The following is a 15,534-nucleotide window of genomic DNA, read 5'->3' on the forward strand; positions in this document are numbered from 1 at the left end:
AACTATTAAATTTGGCAAAAACTTAAAAAATTATTTCCAGACCCCTCAAAAGGTGATCAATCTGAACTCGTCACTTTCTGCCCAGAAAATAGCAGACAGGCAGTCCACAAAGTGACCCCTTGCAGATGGCAGTTTTTCTGAAAAGCAAATTTTCCTGCCGTTGCCAAATTCGGTTTTACCCAGGGTTCTATTCTGTGATTTCTCCTGGGAGCAGACTGTTTACTTCCTCAGATAAGACAGCAGAAGGTGAAGTGGGGAAGGCAAACAGAGGGAGGGAGAGGGAGAGAAACCTCAGCAGAAAACATGCCCTGTTTCTGCTCTGCCCTCTCACACTCTCTCTCTCTCTCTCGCACTCTCTCCCTCCCCCACCTCTGCACCTCTCTTATTCCCACTCACTGTCTATATCTCACAACCTGTCACTCACTTTTCAATTTCAATGTCAAACATAATGCATTGTTATGGGCTTGTGGTTCATGGGTTTGTTTTCTTCATTTTTATATTTAAAAAACTGATCACAATTGCAAAATAAAGGGGCCAAGAGGTCGTCAGAGTTCAGAGATAGTCCCAAATCTAGGGGGAGAACACTATGTAGGATATATAAACCACCCAGCCTTCAGAACCAGACCAAACACCAAAATAAAGGTCACATCAGTCACTCTAAATCATCATGTTTAGATTCCTATGATTTAAAGGAGCGCCTCATTCATAATTTATAGTTTCATATTTTTATTCTTACACAGAGAATACTCTGAGGAGCCTGTGTTTTTCCTTAACTATCTGGTTAGCCCAGAAAAAAAAGACTTGAGAACCCGGAACACTGTGGTAATGCTGTCCAACTGAAATATGAAATATAGAAATTGTGCTTCACATCCCTACCAGTGTTCACATCTAGATTCAAGCTTCTGCTTTCTTGCATAAATGAGAAAAGCACCAGTTCAGTGGACAGTGAGCATGTGCAGTGCACCGTGGGTAAAGCAGAAGGGCAATAGTGGCAGGGCCTAAAATTATGCTTGCCTTATACATATTCTCAGTGCCCCTCGTTCTCTCCTGAGCAAAGAGGATGGCATCATGGACGGAGGGGAAGAGGTCACTGTGAGCGATGCCTCCTTCCTCAAACACCCCTCCCATCTCCAGCTCCTCGTACACCTGGGCTGCACACAGCACGGTCACAGTTGAGTGGGGGTATGAGACAAGAAAACACCCGTTTTTTTCATTTCAGAAAGAAGCACTGAGAAATGCGGTGAACAATCAAGTCTTGAATGTTGCTGCAAATCCCTGCAACTTTATTTTGTCAAGGAAAAGGAAACATTTCAGTCTCTTCCAGACTACATTGAACTAGACTGTGATGAAAGGTGAAATGACCAAAACATTTAGATTTTTATCAGCACCATGATATCAGTGAGATTGGCAGGTGAACCAGTTTCTGGAATGTTTTTCATAATTACAAATTGTTGTTGTTCTCCAAGAACCTGGACATAGCAAGGTGTGTGTGTGCGTGTGTGCATGTGTGTGAGTGTGGGTGCGTGATTGTGTAGCAAAACAATATCCCTTTGTGTTTAACTTGGAAGATACAGTAGGTGTGGCAGCAATAATCGTCACAATGAATTAATTTTTCTAATTTGAGCTACTAAAATAAAAGAAGTAACTAAAATCACATCACTGGGTCACATAAAATCTAAATGAGCCACTTCCTTGATATGTTTGAAGCCATGATCCCAGAAGGAAGCAGGAAAAAATTACCCAATGGCACAGAAGATTCTCTAATTAACCATTAACCGCTCTTTTGCTCTTTTCTCTTTTATCTCCCAAAACTGTCCATCACAGATGGAGTGACTAAGCACTGACCGCTGCAGGTTTGGTTCAATCCTGTTACCTTGGCAACAGCTTAATCAGCCCTCAAGCAGATGTCACCCTTCAGAAAGGCAGAACCAAGGGATATCAGTCTTACCTTGAACATTGGCCAGATACAGACGTATCCCCAACATCTTATAACTGGAGCTCATCTGTACAGAGACAGCAAGAAGGGCTAACAGTAAAATTGAACATTTGATGACTAAAACAGAACATTCAGTCTATCTATTCTCAATGTTTGAACCTGAAACAGAGATGAGCAAAGAGGTCAATATCTGTTTCTGGATCTCATACCAACTTTTCTAAATGATTTAACTAGCAAAGCCATTTATGAGATCATACTCTACAGCTAATTACTACGAATGAAAAATTGCTCTTGAATGACAGTTTTAAATTGTTCTCGTGTCTTTATATGAATCAGTTTGCCATGGGCTACTCTGTGGGGTGACCTGCGTGGGTATGGAAAGTTAATTAGTTATTTGGGCCAGGGTGATTGCTAGAAACAAAAGCCTGTGTTCTCACTGGCTCTACAGATTGTAAAGCCTGTGTGTAAGTACAGCAGAGAACCTAAGACATTGACAAGGTAAATGCAGCAGTGGCCTTTACCAGTTAGCAGTTAAAGCACCAACCCATTGAAAATTGAGTTTTATGTCACTGAGCAATGACAGAAAAAGAACAAGGGCACCAATGATCACTTCACCCCTTTAACACTGTTAGACGTATTTGTTTAAATATTTATTGGTTGTTACAATGCTTATGTGCATTTGACTAATAAGCTTTGACATATTGTCAAATTTTGTTTATTTCTTGCTTGTTAATTAAGTGCTACAATGTACACATGGTACTTTTGATGAAAAAATATCAACATCATTTTCCTCTGAACATTGCAAGGGGATGTCACAGAAGTGCAGTGTGACTAAGCAAACCCACCTTGGTCAGCACCTTGATGCCCATGAGGTCAACAAAGCAAACCCCAGCCAGGTCCAGAATGAGCGTGTGGAAGGGCGGGGGGCGGGGCTCCATGGTGACAGGCGAATCACAGGCCTGGTTCTGGTCATCGCCTAGATTAGCCATATCACCGTGGTAGTTGATGTAAGATGTAGGCAGGCTGGACTTTCTGGTGCCATTTTCACTAGTGATGTCAAAGTCATTCTGCAGCTCCAGCTTAGAAGTTGTCTGAGAATATGGGGGAGGGATTCAAACCATCAGCCAAACTAATCAATAGTTCTAGACCTGATTAATCAAGCCAGGCAGCCCAGGCAAATGTTGCCTTAGCTACCAAAAACATATGGTCAGGGTAGGCAAGAGAGGGTGTCACTGCCTTAACTGTGTCATAGCTTAGTCTTCAACTTCAAATAACTTTTTATTTAAGAAGACAAATGTATTAGTTAAGACATTATGTTACTAATGTGAGGTTTTAATGTTTAAAAAAAAAATTTAACTTATGTAATTTAGGGCTTTCAAGTAAGGTTATAAACAGAATTGTCATGTTGAAGTGTACCTTAAAAATAAATGTAAAAATAAAAATAACAGAAACTACTCCCACATTCACATATCTCATCTCTGGTTAAGTTAAACAATGATTTGACTGGGAACTATATCATACTGACCAAGGTTTGGGGAACAATACTAATCTGCCGCTTTCTAGTGGCCTTCTTCTTCTCCTCCTTTTCCTTCTGCTGTTTTTTCAGAAACTTCTTCCTGGCCAGCAGCAGCTTGCCTGGGTCCAACTCGGTCTGTGCAAACACACAAAAACGGCACAAATATTGACCAAAGCCCCAGCAACACCCACATTAGCCTTGGTCCACCTACGCAAAAATGTCGATTCACGGAAGCCTCATGGGTCAGGTATGGTGCCATAGCTCAGCTGGGGGCCTGACTCACTATCACCAATCCATCGATCTCCTCCGGTAGACCATACCTTTTTGATGACTTTTCGGCGGAAAATCTCCACGTTGGCAAAGTAGAGGGGGGAGCAGTAGTTGACTATTTTCACACCCTCAACGAACTTTACCTAGGGGGGTTGAATACAGCACATCAAAATTACTCAGTCAGGACTCTGAAGACTCCAAGCCAATGGAGCACCTTTTCAGACATTTAACATCAATAAGAAATGAACAATAACATCACATCAACTTTTGCATCTCCAGTAGTGTTGCTGAATAGCTTTTTTTACTATATTGCCAGTCCATGTACGCTTAAATCGTTTACCTTGCTGTACACCTTGGGGTTCCTGTAGAGGTTAGTGCCCATAATCTGCGCCGTCTCTGATCCATTGCGGCTGCAAGGAACACAGCAATGAACAAAAATGTGAGCACTGGTGCTTCACACTATCATATCCCCATTATTGTAATGAACAGACACTGTAAAACAGTTCAAGGTCCTGAATCCTAATGAGTGAAATATTCAGTCCTGAAAATAGCCCTTTGGGAAATCTGTCTGCCTTCGAGTGCACTTTGTTAACTACAGTTCACTGCTCTCTTGAATAATTCATCAGCATGCAGGTTGTTGTCAATCAACACAAAAACCAATGTTTCATTGTGTACTATATACTGATATTCAGCAATAATAAAGTTATAAAGTTGGCGATTCACTTTTCATAAACAACTTTTAGGTGCTGATTACATGCGCTGCAGGAAGTAGGGGAAAAAACAGGAAAGAATAAGCCCACTCACAACTGTGTCTGGAAAATGACCACAAGGATGGAGAAGCTAACGCCGATGGCCACGCCATATGGCAAGCTGAGGAAGAATGTGGCCAAGAAGGACACCACCCAAACGCACTGGTCCAGGAGGAGGGGGTGGGCAGTGAGACAAGGAAAAAATGTTTGTCATTAAATCAATTCTGACAAAGTACAGTTTCACTGATTCCATATGGGCTTTAAGCTGTTGAGTTGATGTAATGTCTCACTCTGGATAACTGAATAAATGATTCACAGAAATGTCTGAAATCCCTTTCTCAATGTAAAACAGAAGCAACATGCATCCCTTTTAAAGTGTACAGCTCTTATACAGCATGTTCACTCTACAGCACTTCTAACCGGTATTACAAGGTTTGTTCGAATAAAAAGGCAACATGGCACAAGTACATATTGCGGTATCAGCATCATATTTGTGCACTGAATATATCCATACACAAGGCCATACAAATAATTCTGATGTTATACAATTCTAATGTTATAAATGAATCGATTACAAATAATTTTCAATCTGGCATAGCTAAATGAATAGCTTTTGTGTGTTCTGCGTTGGACTCACGCAATCCAACTTGTTCTTTTTCCACAGGTAGTAGGGATCAGAGAGCTGCAGCAAAGTGTTTTTCAGGTTGACCGCAATGAGCGCTCCAAGCACAGACTGTGAAGGGTGGGGGACAAAGGTCATTCCGGCATGCAGTGCATCTTAGCACTGCAAGTCACATGATCTCAGCCCTTATAATCCTTGCAAGTCCTTACAAACTTGACTGAGCTTAGCCTACACTTGCTTTCTGAATTCCGAGTTGATTTAGGATGTGATAAAGAAGGTCCCCTACCTTGGGTAGCGGCTGGAGGTAAGCTCCCAAAGCCAGCATGGTGACCATCACCACCAGCATCACACACAGACTGGCAAACTGTGAAAGAGGAGGCAGGCATTGGGCTCATTCTGACTGTCATTGTTATGGGAGGACGTGTATGTATTGTGACAACCACATGATCTAGCAGAGAATTAAAAATACTACTGTGTAACTGTGATTACCATGCTCACAAATTGTCATTATACTGGGTCCAGTACATGCATTACCAAAATTATGGAAACCATCAGCAAAGTAGTCATTTGACAAAACAAGCTGCCATTGTCAACGGTGGTTCAAGGGATCAGTTGAAGTTCATTTTACAATGCAGTAGAATATTCTTTAATCATATTTGCAGAACTTATCCTTCAGCTGTCACGTGTTATGACAAAGGATTTTTTATGTCTTTGTTGGGATGTTTAGCTGACCCCCAAATCTTTATGAGGGTGAGGTCTGTACCCTAAGGGGGCACAGAGAGGAGATTACCTGCGAGGCACCCCCAGCACTGTCCACAGCCAGTGTGACAGACAAGGCACAGCAGATGACATGGATCTTAAAAAAGGACCCAAGGAAGTTGCTGCAGCCCAGAGCCAGCATCTCCTGCACAGAGACGATCACAGGGACATGGCCACAGCACACTGAGGCATTGGTCCATATGGGGGAAAGACAGGCCTAAGCTGGTCACAGTTCATTCCATGGCTCAAGTCTCATTAATTAAGCAGTCTGATGACCAATATTGTTCTAGAGACATTTTCTTTTCACATGTGATCTTTTTCATAAGGGGTTAAATGTGTTTAATATTACATTATGCTAAGTGGCTGTAATATCTTTTCTAAGGACAAATGGTTCCAGTTGGCAACTGTATTTTCCAGTGCTAAACTGCAATACAAAACATTGCCACGGTATTTTACTTTTCAGATATATTTATAAGACACATCAAACTGAAGCCTTTCAGCTTCAGTGGCAGAGAGTACAGAATCATCAGAGCAGAGCAGGTTCAGAAAGTGAAAGTCCACCTCAGTATTTTGTTCCAATCACCTGGGTCATGGCAGGACTTTACTTTCTGACCCCTGACCCTCTAGTTCAGAGTTAAGAAGATTGCAGAGCTTAGTGTTTTGTCAATATATTCTGGGGTCATGCCTTTCCTGTCTCATTCCTTCCTCTTCCTTCTCGTACCTGATTGGGGTCCACGTCATAGCCGTGCTTGGCTGCCAGTGTCCGGCCCATGGCTAGGTTGATGACGTAGCCCACAATCGCCAGGGAAAAGGCTGTGCTCAGCATATCCTCCCACTGGCTCACTGTTGGTAAGATGGGGGTGGGGAATCTGGTGGAGAGGGGATACAGTGGAGGTGTGATACAATGGTCAGGGAACTAGGTTCAAAGAGGTTCAAATCCCAGGTAGGGCACTGCTGTTGTACCATTAAGTATGGTATTCTCCCGGAGTTGCTTCAGTACAGCAACCAGCATTTTAAATGGATAGTGTGTAAAAATATAAGCGAGGTAAGATACTCTTCTGTTTTGAAAATAAATAATTTAGTAACAGGAGAAGGGGTTCCTCCTGAGACATCTCCCCACTGAGGAGTTCACCTTGCTTTCTGGGGGTTCAGGCGCAGTGTTTTCCTTTGGTCCTATTTTTGTGTAAAGCATCTTTGAAATGGTGTGCGCAAAAACCTGATAAAAAAATGAAACTACAGCAGCATACCACTCAAATAAAAGCAAAACTCAATATAACAGTGTGAAGTTAGCTTTGGCTGTCTCTCACCCCAGGGGAATCTCCCCGACGATATCCATGTGGTACTTTTTAGGCATGTCCAGGGGGCCAGAGATGGCTGTTGCCACTACAACCTGAGCAGGGGGCAGAAGGGGGGGAGGCATGCATTCACTGCTGGGGATGTAACAGTCATCATCGATTCACATTCAAGACTGTTGAGTGATACTATAATGGCTACTCTTGCAATGCATTTTTATGTTCCAATATGAATATGCGATACAGAAAAACAAGAGTAAGGCATTGGATAGTCTTGCAGTAGAGCAGCCTCTGATAATGAAAATGTGGCAAGGTCAAACGTAACCACTTGAAACAGAAAAATAAGTATTGCATCAACCTGTAATATTGAGAGAAGTAAAAATGTATTCCGAGAAACAGAAAGAGCATAACAGAGAAGAGGATGCACGCCAATAAAATATATGAACCAGCAACAAAATAATGCTCTGCTGTGGGCAATGCACTCAATAGAGATTGATGTCTAAATGAAAAGGGCAAAATGCATAAAATTCCTTTCAAACAAGAAAATGAAGGGCAGAGTAAAGTTAAGCATCATAAAAATCGAAAAATGTTTTTGTTTATATTATGTCTAAATTAAGATATTGGAAAGGGTCAATGCCACTCAAAGCTACTACAATTCAATTACAAATAAATACATAAAGAAGCTAATTAAATGACAAAACTATTAAATAATGAACACAGAGAAATTGAACATTTTCAGTATTGAGTTGAATATTCAAGCTTCAAGAGATGAGACTGATTTCTTTATGTAAGGGCAAGTGCCCTGCTGATAAAGAAAGTGATTTTACAGCAAATGAAATCAGTGCAACGATGACAAAGGGAGCCGGATGAATGTCATCTAATTTTAACAAAGCTTTTTTTCTTTTTGTTTCCCCAGGCTGCTCTCCACTAAGCCAAATTTGGAAAACAGAAACAAATCAGCAAAACAACCAAATAAATACCAGAACTGGGTCAAAAAAGGGCAACCACCGCTAGCTTCCCAGACACCAGATAATATTTATTCTGTTTCTCAGTACCCTGGTGACTAATAAAGTTCTGTACCCTGGGAATTAGAAATTTTGTCTACAGAGTACGACCAAGCCAGGATGCAGCAGAGCCACATTCACGCAATGGTATGGTACAATGAGACTCAGATAGGAAATCTGAATTTGTGTGAGAAGATAATATGATGCATACCTTAGTGTGGGTGGGCATGCGGGGGTGTGCATGTATATGTCTGCATGCCTGTGTGTGTGTGAGAGAGTGTGTGTGTGTGTGTGTGTGTGTGAGAGAGAGAGTGTGTGTGCGTGTGTGTGCGTGTGTGTGTGTGTGTGTGTGTGAGAGAGAGTGTGTGTGTGTGTGTGTGTGTGTGAGAGAGTGTGTGTGTGTGTGTGTGAGAGAGTGTTTGTGTGTGTGTGAGAGAGAGTGTGTGTGTGTGCACGTGCATGGGTACATGTCACTCACTATGACGATCTCCATGGGGATGGGGAAGGGCAGCTTGTGCCGATAGTGTGCGTTCAGCTCCTTCACCAGGATGAGAACCGCGCTGCTGACCAAAGCAAAGACCAGCGATGCCACATTAGTGTGGGGCAGGCCTCTGAAAATGTCCACCAGGGTCTGAAACAGAGGCCATCATGCCTTGTAATGATGGAGATTCATGTTCCTGCAAATATCATTTACCAGACAAAGTAAGTTCAACATTTTTACCGGAGTATGCATATGTGCTGTGTACTATAAACTGCTGTGTGCTGCATATTCTTGTGCAGGTCAATAACTATTGTACCAGAGGTGAATTCAGCAAGGCAAACATTAGCTAACAAATTCAAACTTTTTATCAGAGGGGTAATGGCTGCTAAAGAGGAGGATGCCAAGAGAACAAGTAAATTCACAATATTTCTGCTACAATTCATTTGAATTTTGTTACAGTTTGTTTTAATAAATGTCATAGACGTTGCCTCATTATCTATGATGAAATGCCTCCATCTTAATTAAGCCAACATCATTATCAACAAACAAAACAGAACCTTAAACTTGACACGAGAGCACAATGAGACAGAGAACATGCTCCTGTGTGAATGCAGGTGAGGCGGGGCGAGGAGAACGCGGGGGGAGGGGGGGGCTCACGTAGATGGTGGCCAGGGGTCCGCTAAAGGGGGGCACGCTGATGCCAAAAATGTACTTCAGCACAGAGATGAGAATCTGCAGCCCCGCCGCTGTCATGAAGCCCCTGACGAAGGACTCGGACAGGTAGATGGCCACAAAGCCAAACTGCATCAGGCCCAGGCCGATCTGAAAAGAGTTTGAGAGGAGAGATGCTGGTAAGGAGAGACAGGGGGGAGAAATGCAGCTAAGGAGAGAGAGAGAGGGGAGATGCTGATGAAATTAGAAAAACAATGATATGGTGCTTTTCACAATTCACACCAAGGTGGCACACAGTACTGAACAGCTAAACACATCCCATGAACTCCGGCAGGATCTTGAGAATATGTCACAAATCAGAAAGCACAATCATGAATAATTCATATAAGAATTTTTGCTTTGAATATTGATGAACCATAAATATTTCACTTGAAAAATGTCAGTTATCTCCACAGATTTTACTGGTGCTTGAAGGGTCAAAGTTGTTTAACATAATTATTTAAGGCAGGTCTTGTCTCATCTCTGAGTTTTGTATTGGACACGCATGGGAGATTTCAGTTCCCTTGTTCAGGTCTCAGGATATCTTCAGAATTCCAGTCTCAGGATATATACATAATTATGTCAGATTTTCTTCACATGAAACAGTACATCTAGTACCTGTATGATTTCACCTTGGTGTTCAGGTCTCAGGGTGTTTTTTAATGTAGATTGTGTTTGTGTGGTAGCTCCAGTACCTGTATGATTTCACCTTGGTGTTCAGGTCTCAGGGCATTTTTAATGGAGCTTGTGTTTGTGTGGTAGCTCCAGTACCTGTATGATTGCTGTGAGGCAGGCCAGAGTGCCTGAGATGCCCAGCCTGACCTGGCCCATCCTCGCCTCATCCACCACGGTGGCATTGAGGGTGGCATTGAAGTGCGTGAAGTCGGAAGCAGGTGCCAGGTCCAGGCACACCATGCCAACCATAATGCTAAGTACAGCAAAAGTCCCTGAGTAGAGAGCACACTTTACCATCACACACTAAAACTAACATGGCAAAAAGCATAAATACAACAAATACACAACATATTTTTAATATGTGTATTTTGTGTGCCTAAAAAATGCACTATGTTCCATTCAGGTTGGTGTTATACAGCTTGATTGGAGTGATTCCCATACTCTGAGACTTACCAGGTACCATCTGATGGGCAGTGCCCATGAAGAAATAAGGGATGAGGGGGAAAAAGGAGGAGTACAGCCCATTGACCGGAGGTAGGTTGGCCAGCAGGGCAAAGGCCATGCCTAGAGAAGGAAGAAAGAAGGACCACCAACTGGTAAACCTTCCCAGCATGCACCAGAGCACAAAACTACGAAACTCCAAGCGTGAGTGAGTCCTGGATTGTCATCCATCGCACAGCGACACGTGCAACTCCCTTCCACAATGACATAATGGGCCTCATTCACAAAACTTTTCATAAATTCTTCCCACTTCTGTTCTTTAAAAAAAGCTCCTTTCAAACCCCAATGTGGGATTCATGAAACATGCGCAGGCCTTTGATTTTCTGCATATCCCAGGTGTGTCAAATTATGAATACCAATTGTTTGTCAACTGAATGCGTGTGCCTGTTCATGTTGACTAGCATATAGAAACACACTAGCAGCCCCATAAAAGGCATGCTGACTTCAGGGTCCTGTGCAAATATCAGCCATTTATTGCTCACTGCAAGCATGTCTGCGTGGTCCCAAGAGACGCACTCTCTCAATTAGCCAAGTAATCTAAAAGCAACAAATACACCATTGCTAAGTGTTGGATATGACTGCACACTTCTAAGTCTTTATATATCGTCATCAATCATCACCATCAGTCACTTTTATTAGTAGATAAAATTAATTATGTGTGTTCCTGACAAGGTCATTATTGCGAACTAAAACCAAGACAAAAACTAGGTGTGAAAAACATTATCGTGAACTGCGATAGAAAGTTTTAAAGGTTTTTGAAAAAACAAAATATAAACTAAAACTAGCAAACCTGCTCTTAAAACTACCAAAAACTTAACTGAAATTGAAATAAATAGAAAAATAATGAAACAGAAAACAAATTGAAAACAAGGAGGTTATTCAGATAACCTCTGTTATTCAGGTTATTTAGTTAATGATGTAAAAATCAATAGCCTTTTTTGCCAAGAAATTTGCTGACAAACATTGTATTGTTAGCATGTAACTATTGTTAGCAACGCCTGTAACTATTTGGAAATTGACTTTACATAAATAAATAGAAAACATTCTAAACAGAAACCTCTTCTGCATAGTATATATACCTTTACTCATGTTTCAGAAAACACATAGATTTTCATTGCACCAAAGAACAAATTCAGATAATATTTTTTTTTATATTCATTCATATAAACACTCTTAAGCACAGTTTCCAATTCAGACCTGATCATACATGTTTTGCGAATGAGGCCAAATGACTCTGTAGTTCCCAAATATGAGCGATGGCCACACAATCGCCGATCATAGGGAGGAGACAGACCTTGGGGAACCTGGATGGTTCCTGCGCTGACCCCACTGATGGCATCAAATAACAGGTTCTGCTTCACCTTGTACTTGGGAAGCCAGGTGAGCACAGGTAGATGTCTGAAGAGCAGCGACTTCAGACGGGCCTGGGAACACCTGATCCACACAGATAATCAAAGAATCATCACTCACCTCACCTGATTTTAAACAGCGCGTTTCCTCCTGCTTAAACCTCTTAGAATTTGCAGTACAAAATAAGAGTACAAATGTAATACAAAAATCTTGTCTAAGTATATCTTCTCTCTGGTAATTTATTGTAGAACAATGTTCATTTCCTGTATGCTCTCAATGTCAGAAAATCCCCTTGAACATCGGAGTGATCAATGTGAGGTCCTGAACAGTGACCGTACCGGAAGAACTTCTTCACTTTCTCTCCCACTGGGAAACTCCGGCTCTTCTTGTCAAACTCCTCGTCAAAGACAGGTAAGGAGTAGGCCGGCCTGTCAATCACATAGCGAGGGTAGTTTTGATGCATGACGCCAGCCAATCAGGAGCCAGTCAGGAAGGCCAGGTGGTAGCACTGGCCACAAGAGGTACACAGAAACACATTTATTAAGCATTCAGACACTGTGAATTCAGTCGATTTGCAGAATTGTGCCTGGGCAACATGCTAAATGAATTGTATGATTTCTGCAGCCTCCGCAGGACTTGGCAGTGTAACTCATTATAGGTCTGAGGTAAGCAAGGAGGAAAAAATCATTTTTGAATGTCATGCCAACTTTTGTTCTTATTTAAGCAGCCCAGTAATTTGTTTATTGACATTTTAGATTTGTTTTAAAACAAATTGATAACTGTATGAAAACTGTTCTTTTGTACATGTATGAAATGTTGTTTTAATCTGCATGTGAAAAAGCAAAGCTATATAAATATAACTAAGTATCTAACCGAGCCAGGGTAACTGATGGAATGGAAATGCCCAGCCCTGATATAGCCACTGCTTGATATTTAGAGGGTGCCTGTAAATGCTTAATTTAAGAACTGCCAAAAATGAAGAAGCCATGTTTCTGCCACGTCTTCAAAAAAATCCGCAATGAAGTACAAGCAGCGGCACATTGGAACGTCATGCAACGTGCACATTAGGTTTAAAATTAAAAAAAAAACAGGGACCATCATGTTTTTTAATGATATCCCTTCATTTCATTACGAGAGATGTTAAGCCCCTCTGCTTCAGTGCCAGTTTCCTATGTTGTCACCCAGTGGTTCCTTATCTGACCTTGAAAGGAGCTGGTACAGTATCACTCCAAGCAAACTGTGATAACAACATGGTCTCAGCGATATTGAAACACGCCAGACCCACTCACCTTAAATCCAGACAAAAAAATGCACTGAATGAAACGCAGAATGCAATGACAATCAAAACAGTGGCAAAAATTACCAAAATGTTCAGTATCAATTTGTTCTTAGAGAATCATCATGTCAGTTGAAAGATTAAAATGGATTCCAATTATACTGCAGATTATATACGCACATAGTTAATGTAATAAGAGCAGTTATGTTCAGTGCATTACTCATAAATACTACATATTACGTGCATCTATATATAGAAAAGTGGATCATTAAACTATTTTATATATAAATCATAAAAATAGAAAACAATTCTGCTATAGCTGAGGGTCAAAATTATTCCTAGCTCCCTTTATTATACACGTTCATCGTTTACACAAACTTCTACACTTAACGATCATCACAATTGCACTTTTTAAAGTAGTCAAATCACATCAGCTTCAAATTGACAGAAATTTTATGACTTACCTTATTGTGAGACTGAATTGCCAGAGGTCATTACCTATCTAATGGCCACACACAGCTCCTACTAGCTAGAGCCAATTATTGCTCTTATACCATGGAAGGGTCCACACCATCACCCATGGGAGTGGCTTCCAGGAACAACCTTGTCAGTTTTTTCATTGGAGGAAAACCTGACTGAGGCCATTCACCACACTTACCTGCATACTGTAACAGAGAACTGAAGATGTAACATTACAGAGAAACTATAATACTACAAAGAGAACAGGATTTGGGTGAAGACAGCACTTCCATGCTGTAGCTAAATAAGCATTTAATGTTTTCAAGATTATAAATACATTCTTGGGAGGGAAGGGAAATCCAAGCAGGATTTTATATGATGTGTGGCAGGATATGGAAGGACACCCTTCTGCTGACACCCCCATAAATCTTTCACACAGAAACATCTGTACATATATTGTAAATTGGGAAACTGGTACAGGCTGTACCTGCAATAAGGAGATACAGGCTTTCTTTTAATAAGATTAGATGAACAGGAACTGGGAATAAACAGCAACAGGAGAGGATTTAGTGTAGATGTCTCCCTTAAGCTGCTATGATAAGCATGAATACTAGTGTATAGCTATGGTAAGGGTGAATATTTATGTATGACGTACAGCCAAATTCAGAGTTGCTAATGGTGAAAGAGAGAGCAGTCAATTTCTGCTACTTGACTGATTTGTCAAGGGAGTTTAATTTAATAGTAATTGTTGTCACATAGGCCTAATGAACTCCTATGCCTCAAGGGGGAGACAGCTCAGAGGTCTCAAGGAAAGTAAACTGAGATATGATTTCATCTTAGATGCTGTACCTCAGCTTTGAACATGCCCCCTAGGAGAATGTATTAAGCATCCCTGTAGGTGACCTGATCTCAAAAGTGAAAGCAGGAGTCTTGGCCAAGCTGTCTGTATCAGTCAAATAGTGGTGTGCCCTAATGTGAACTATGCCTGAGCTGACTGTGACTGTGAGCTGTGTCCTGCAGGGCAACGTATAGTCTAGCCTCAGATAAATGTTGCTCTATCAACACCACCTTTCAATGGAATTCCCACTTCATAGTTGGGAGAGCTGTGGGGAAACTAGGTTGTTGAAAGAGGAAGTGTTAGTGGATAATAGGAGGCATTATTCCTTCTTCACTGTGTAGAACTGTGTAGCAGATTCCAACAAAGACGTTAAATCAAGGTCCTCCTGACTCACTGAGGTCATTAACGGAAAGAGATTAAAGTGAAGGGTCGTGGAATTTCTTGAAAAAGTACAGGTGTACTCCTGGTTGTCTGGGTGAACCCCCTCCCCAAAAATGTGGCTTTCTGCATCTGGACACTTAATCATCCACTACATCAGACTGAATGGCTATATACAAATCCTTAAACCGTTTGATTCCCCAGGTTGTCACTTTAAAAGAAAAGAACTCGTTCTCAGTTCTTAAACCTACCAGGGGAAATTAAGGTTAAAAAAAGAAAAAAGAAAAAAAGAAAAACATAAATAAACATGTTTCTCATTTATAATTACTGCCAGCAAAAAATCGACCATTCAGAAAGAACCTCGGAATGACCCATAATGTCCACTAGATGGAAGTAGAGGTCATGATGAGTTAGACTCACATTTTCCCCCAAAGATTTTCTATTTCTTATGTCGTTCAGTAGTTTGAGGCCATTTCTACCACACATTGACTTTTTTTTTATAGTAGTTTGCACAACTTATGCAAACTTGATGTTTATTTTTTCTATTTCAATAAACATTTTAGCGATTTGTACATTGCACTGAATTATGGTATGTGACTGACGACGTTACCACATTCGTTCCGTATGTATTCTGCTAAGGAACCGTGCATAGTGCTATTTCTTACAACATAATTAAATTAGTCGTGCCGGGAAAAGTGCAAAATCCATCTTCCAAAA

The 15,534-nt window shown here is 41.2% G+C and overlaps 1 protein-coding gene across 1 annotated transcript; it reads right to left on the reverse strand.

The window, feature by feature from the left end:
* Positions 1–56: 56 nt before the first annotated feature.
* Positions 57–14,852, reverse strand: LOC135235063 (solute carrier family 26 member 9-like). Its single transcript, XM_064300262.1, has 20 exons — positions 13,607–14,852; positions 12,205–12,374; positions 11,811–11,950; positions 10,469–10,579; positions 10,112–10,287; positions 9,287–9,451; positions 8,627–8,779; positions 7,160–7,242; positions 6,574–6,721; positions 5,884–5,997; positions 5,380–5,457; positions 5,109–5,204; positions 4,527–4,633; positions 4,063–4,132; positions 3,773–3,865; positions 3,462–3,587; positions 2,782–3,027; positions 1,949–2,003; positions 1,015–1,151; positions 57–77 (listed from the first exon to the last, which is right to left on the reverse strand). The coding sequence occupies exons 2-20, from the start codon at positions 12,327–12,329 to the stop codon at positions 57–59; spliced, it is 2,244 nt and encodes a 747-aa protein (XP_064156332.1). The 5' UTR covers positions 12,330–12,374; positions 13,607–14,852.
* Positions 14,853–15,534: the final 682 nt, after the last annotated feature.

The sequence above is a fragment of the Anguilla rostrata genome, chromosome 11, assembly GCF_018555375.3.
Source record: "Anguilla rostrata isolate EN2019 chromosome 11, ASM1855537v3, whole genome shotgun sequence".
Taxonomy (NCBI): domain Eukaryota; kingdom Metazoa; phylum Chordata; class Actinopteri; order Anguilliformes; family Anguillidae; genus Anguilla; species Anguilla rostrata.

What these genes read in the sequence shown, in the direction of transcription:
- LOC135235063 (XM_064300262.1), bottom strand. Translation starts at nt 12,329, where the DNA reads ATGCATCAAAACTACCCTCGCTATGTGATTGACAGGCCGGCCTACTCC. An exon ending in GTCATTTTCCAGACACAGTT is followed by an intron (nt 4,133 to 4,526) that starts GTGAGTGGGCTT and finishes TGTTCCTTGCAG; the next exon opens with CCGCAATGGATCAGAGACGG. An exon ending in GTATTGTTCCCCAAACCTTG is followed by an intron (nt 3,028 to 3,461) that starts GTCAGTATGATA and finishes CCATATTCTCAG; the next exon opens with ACAACTTCTAAGCTGGAGCT.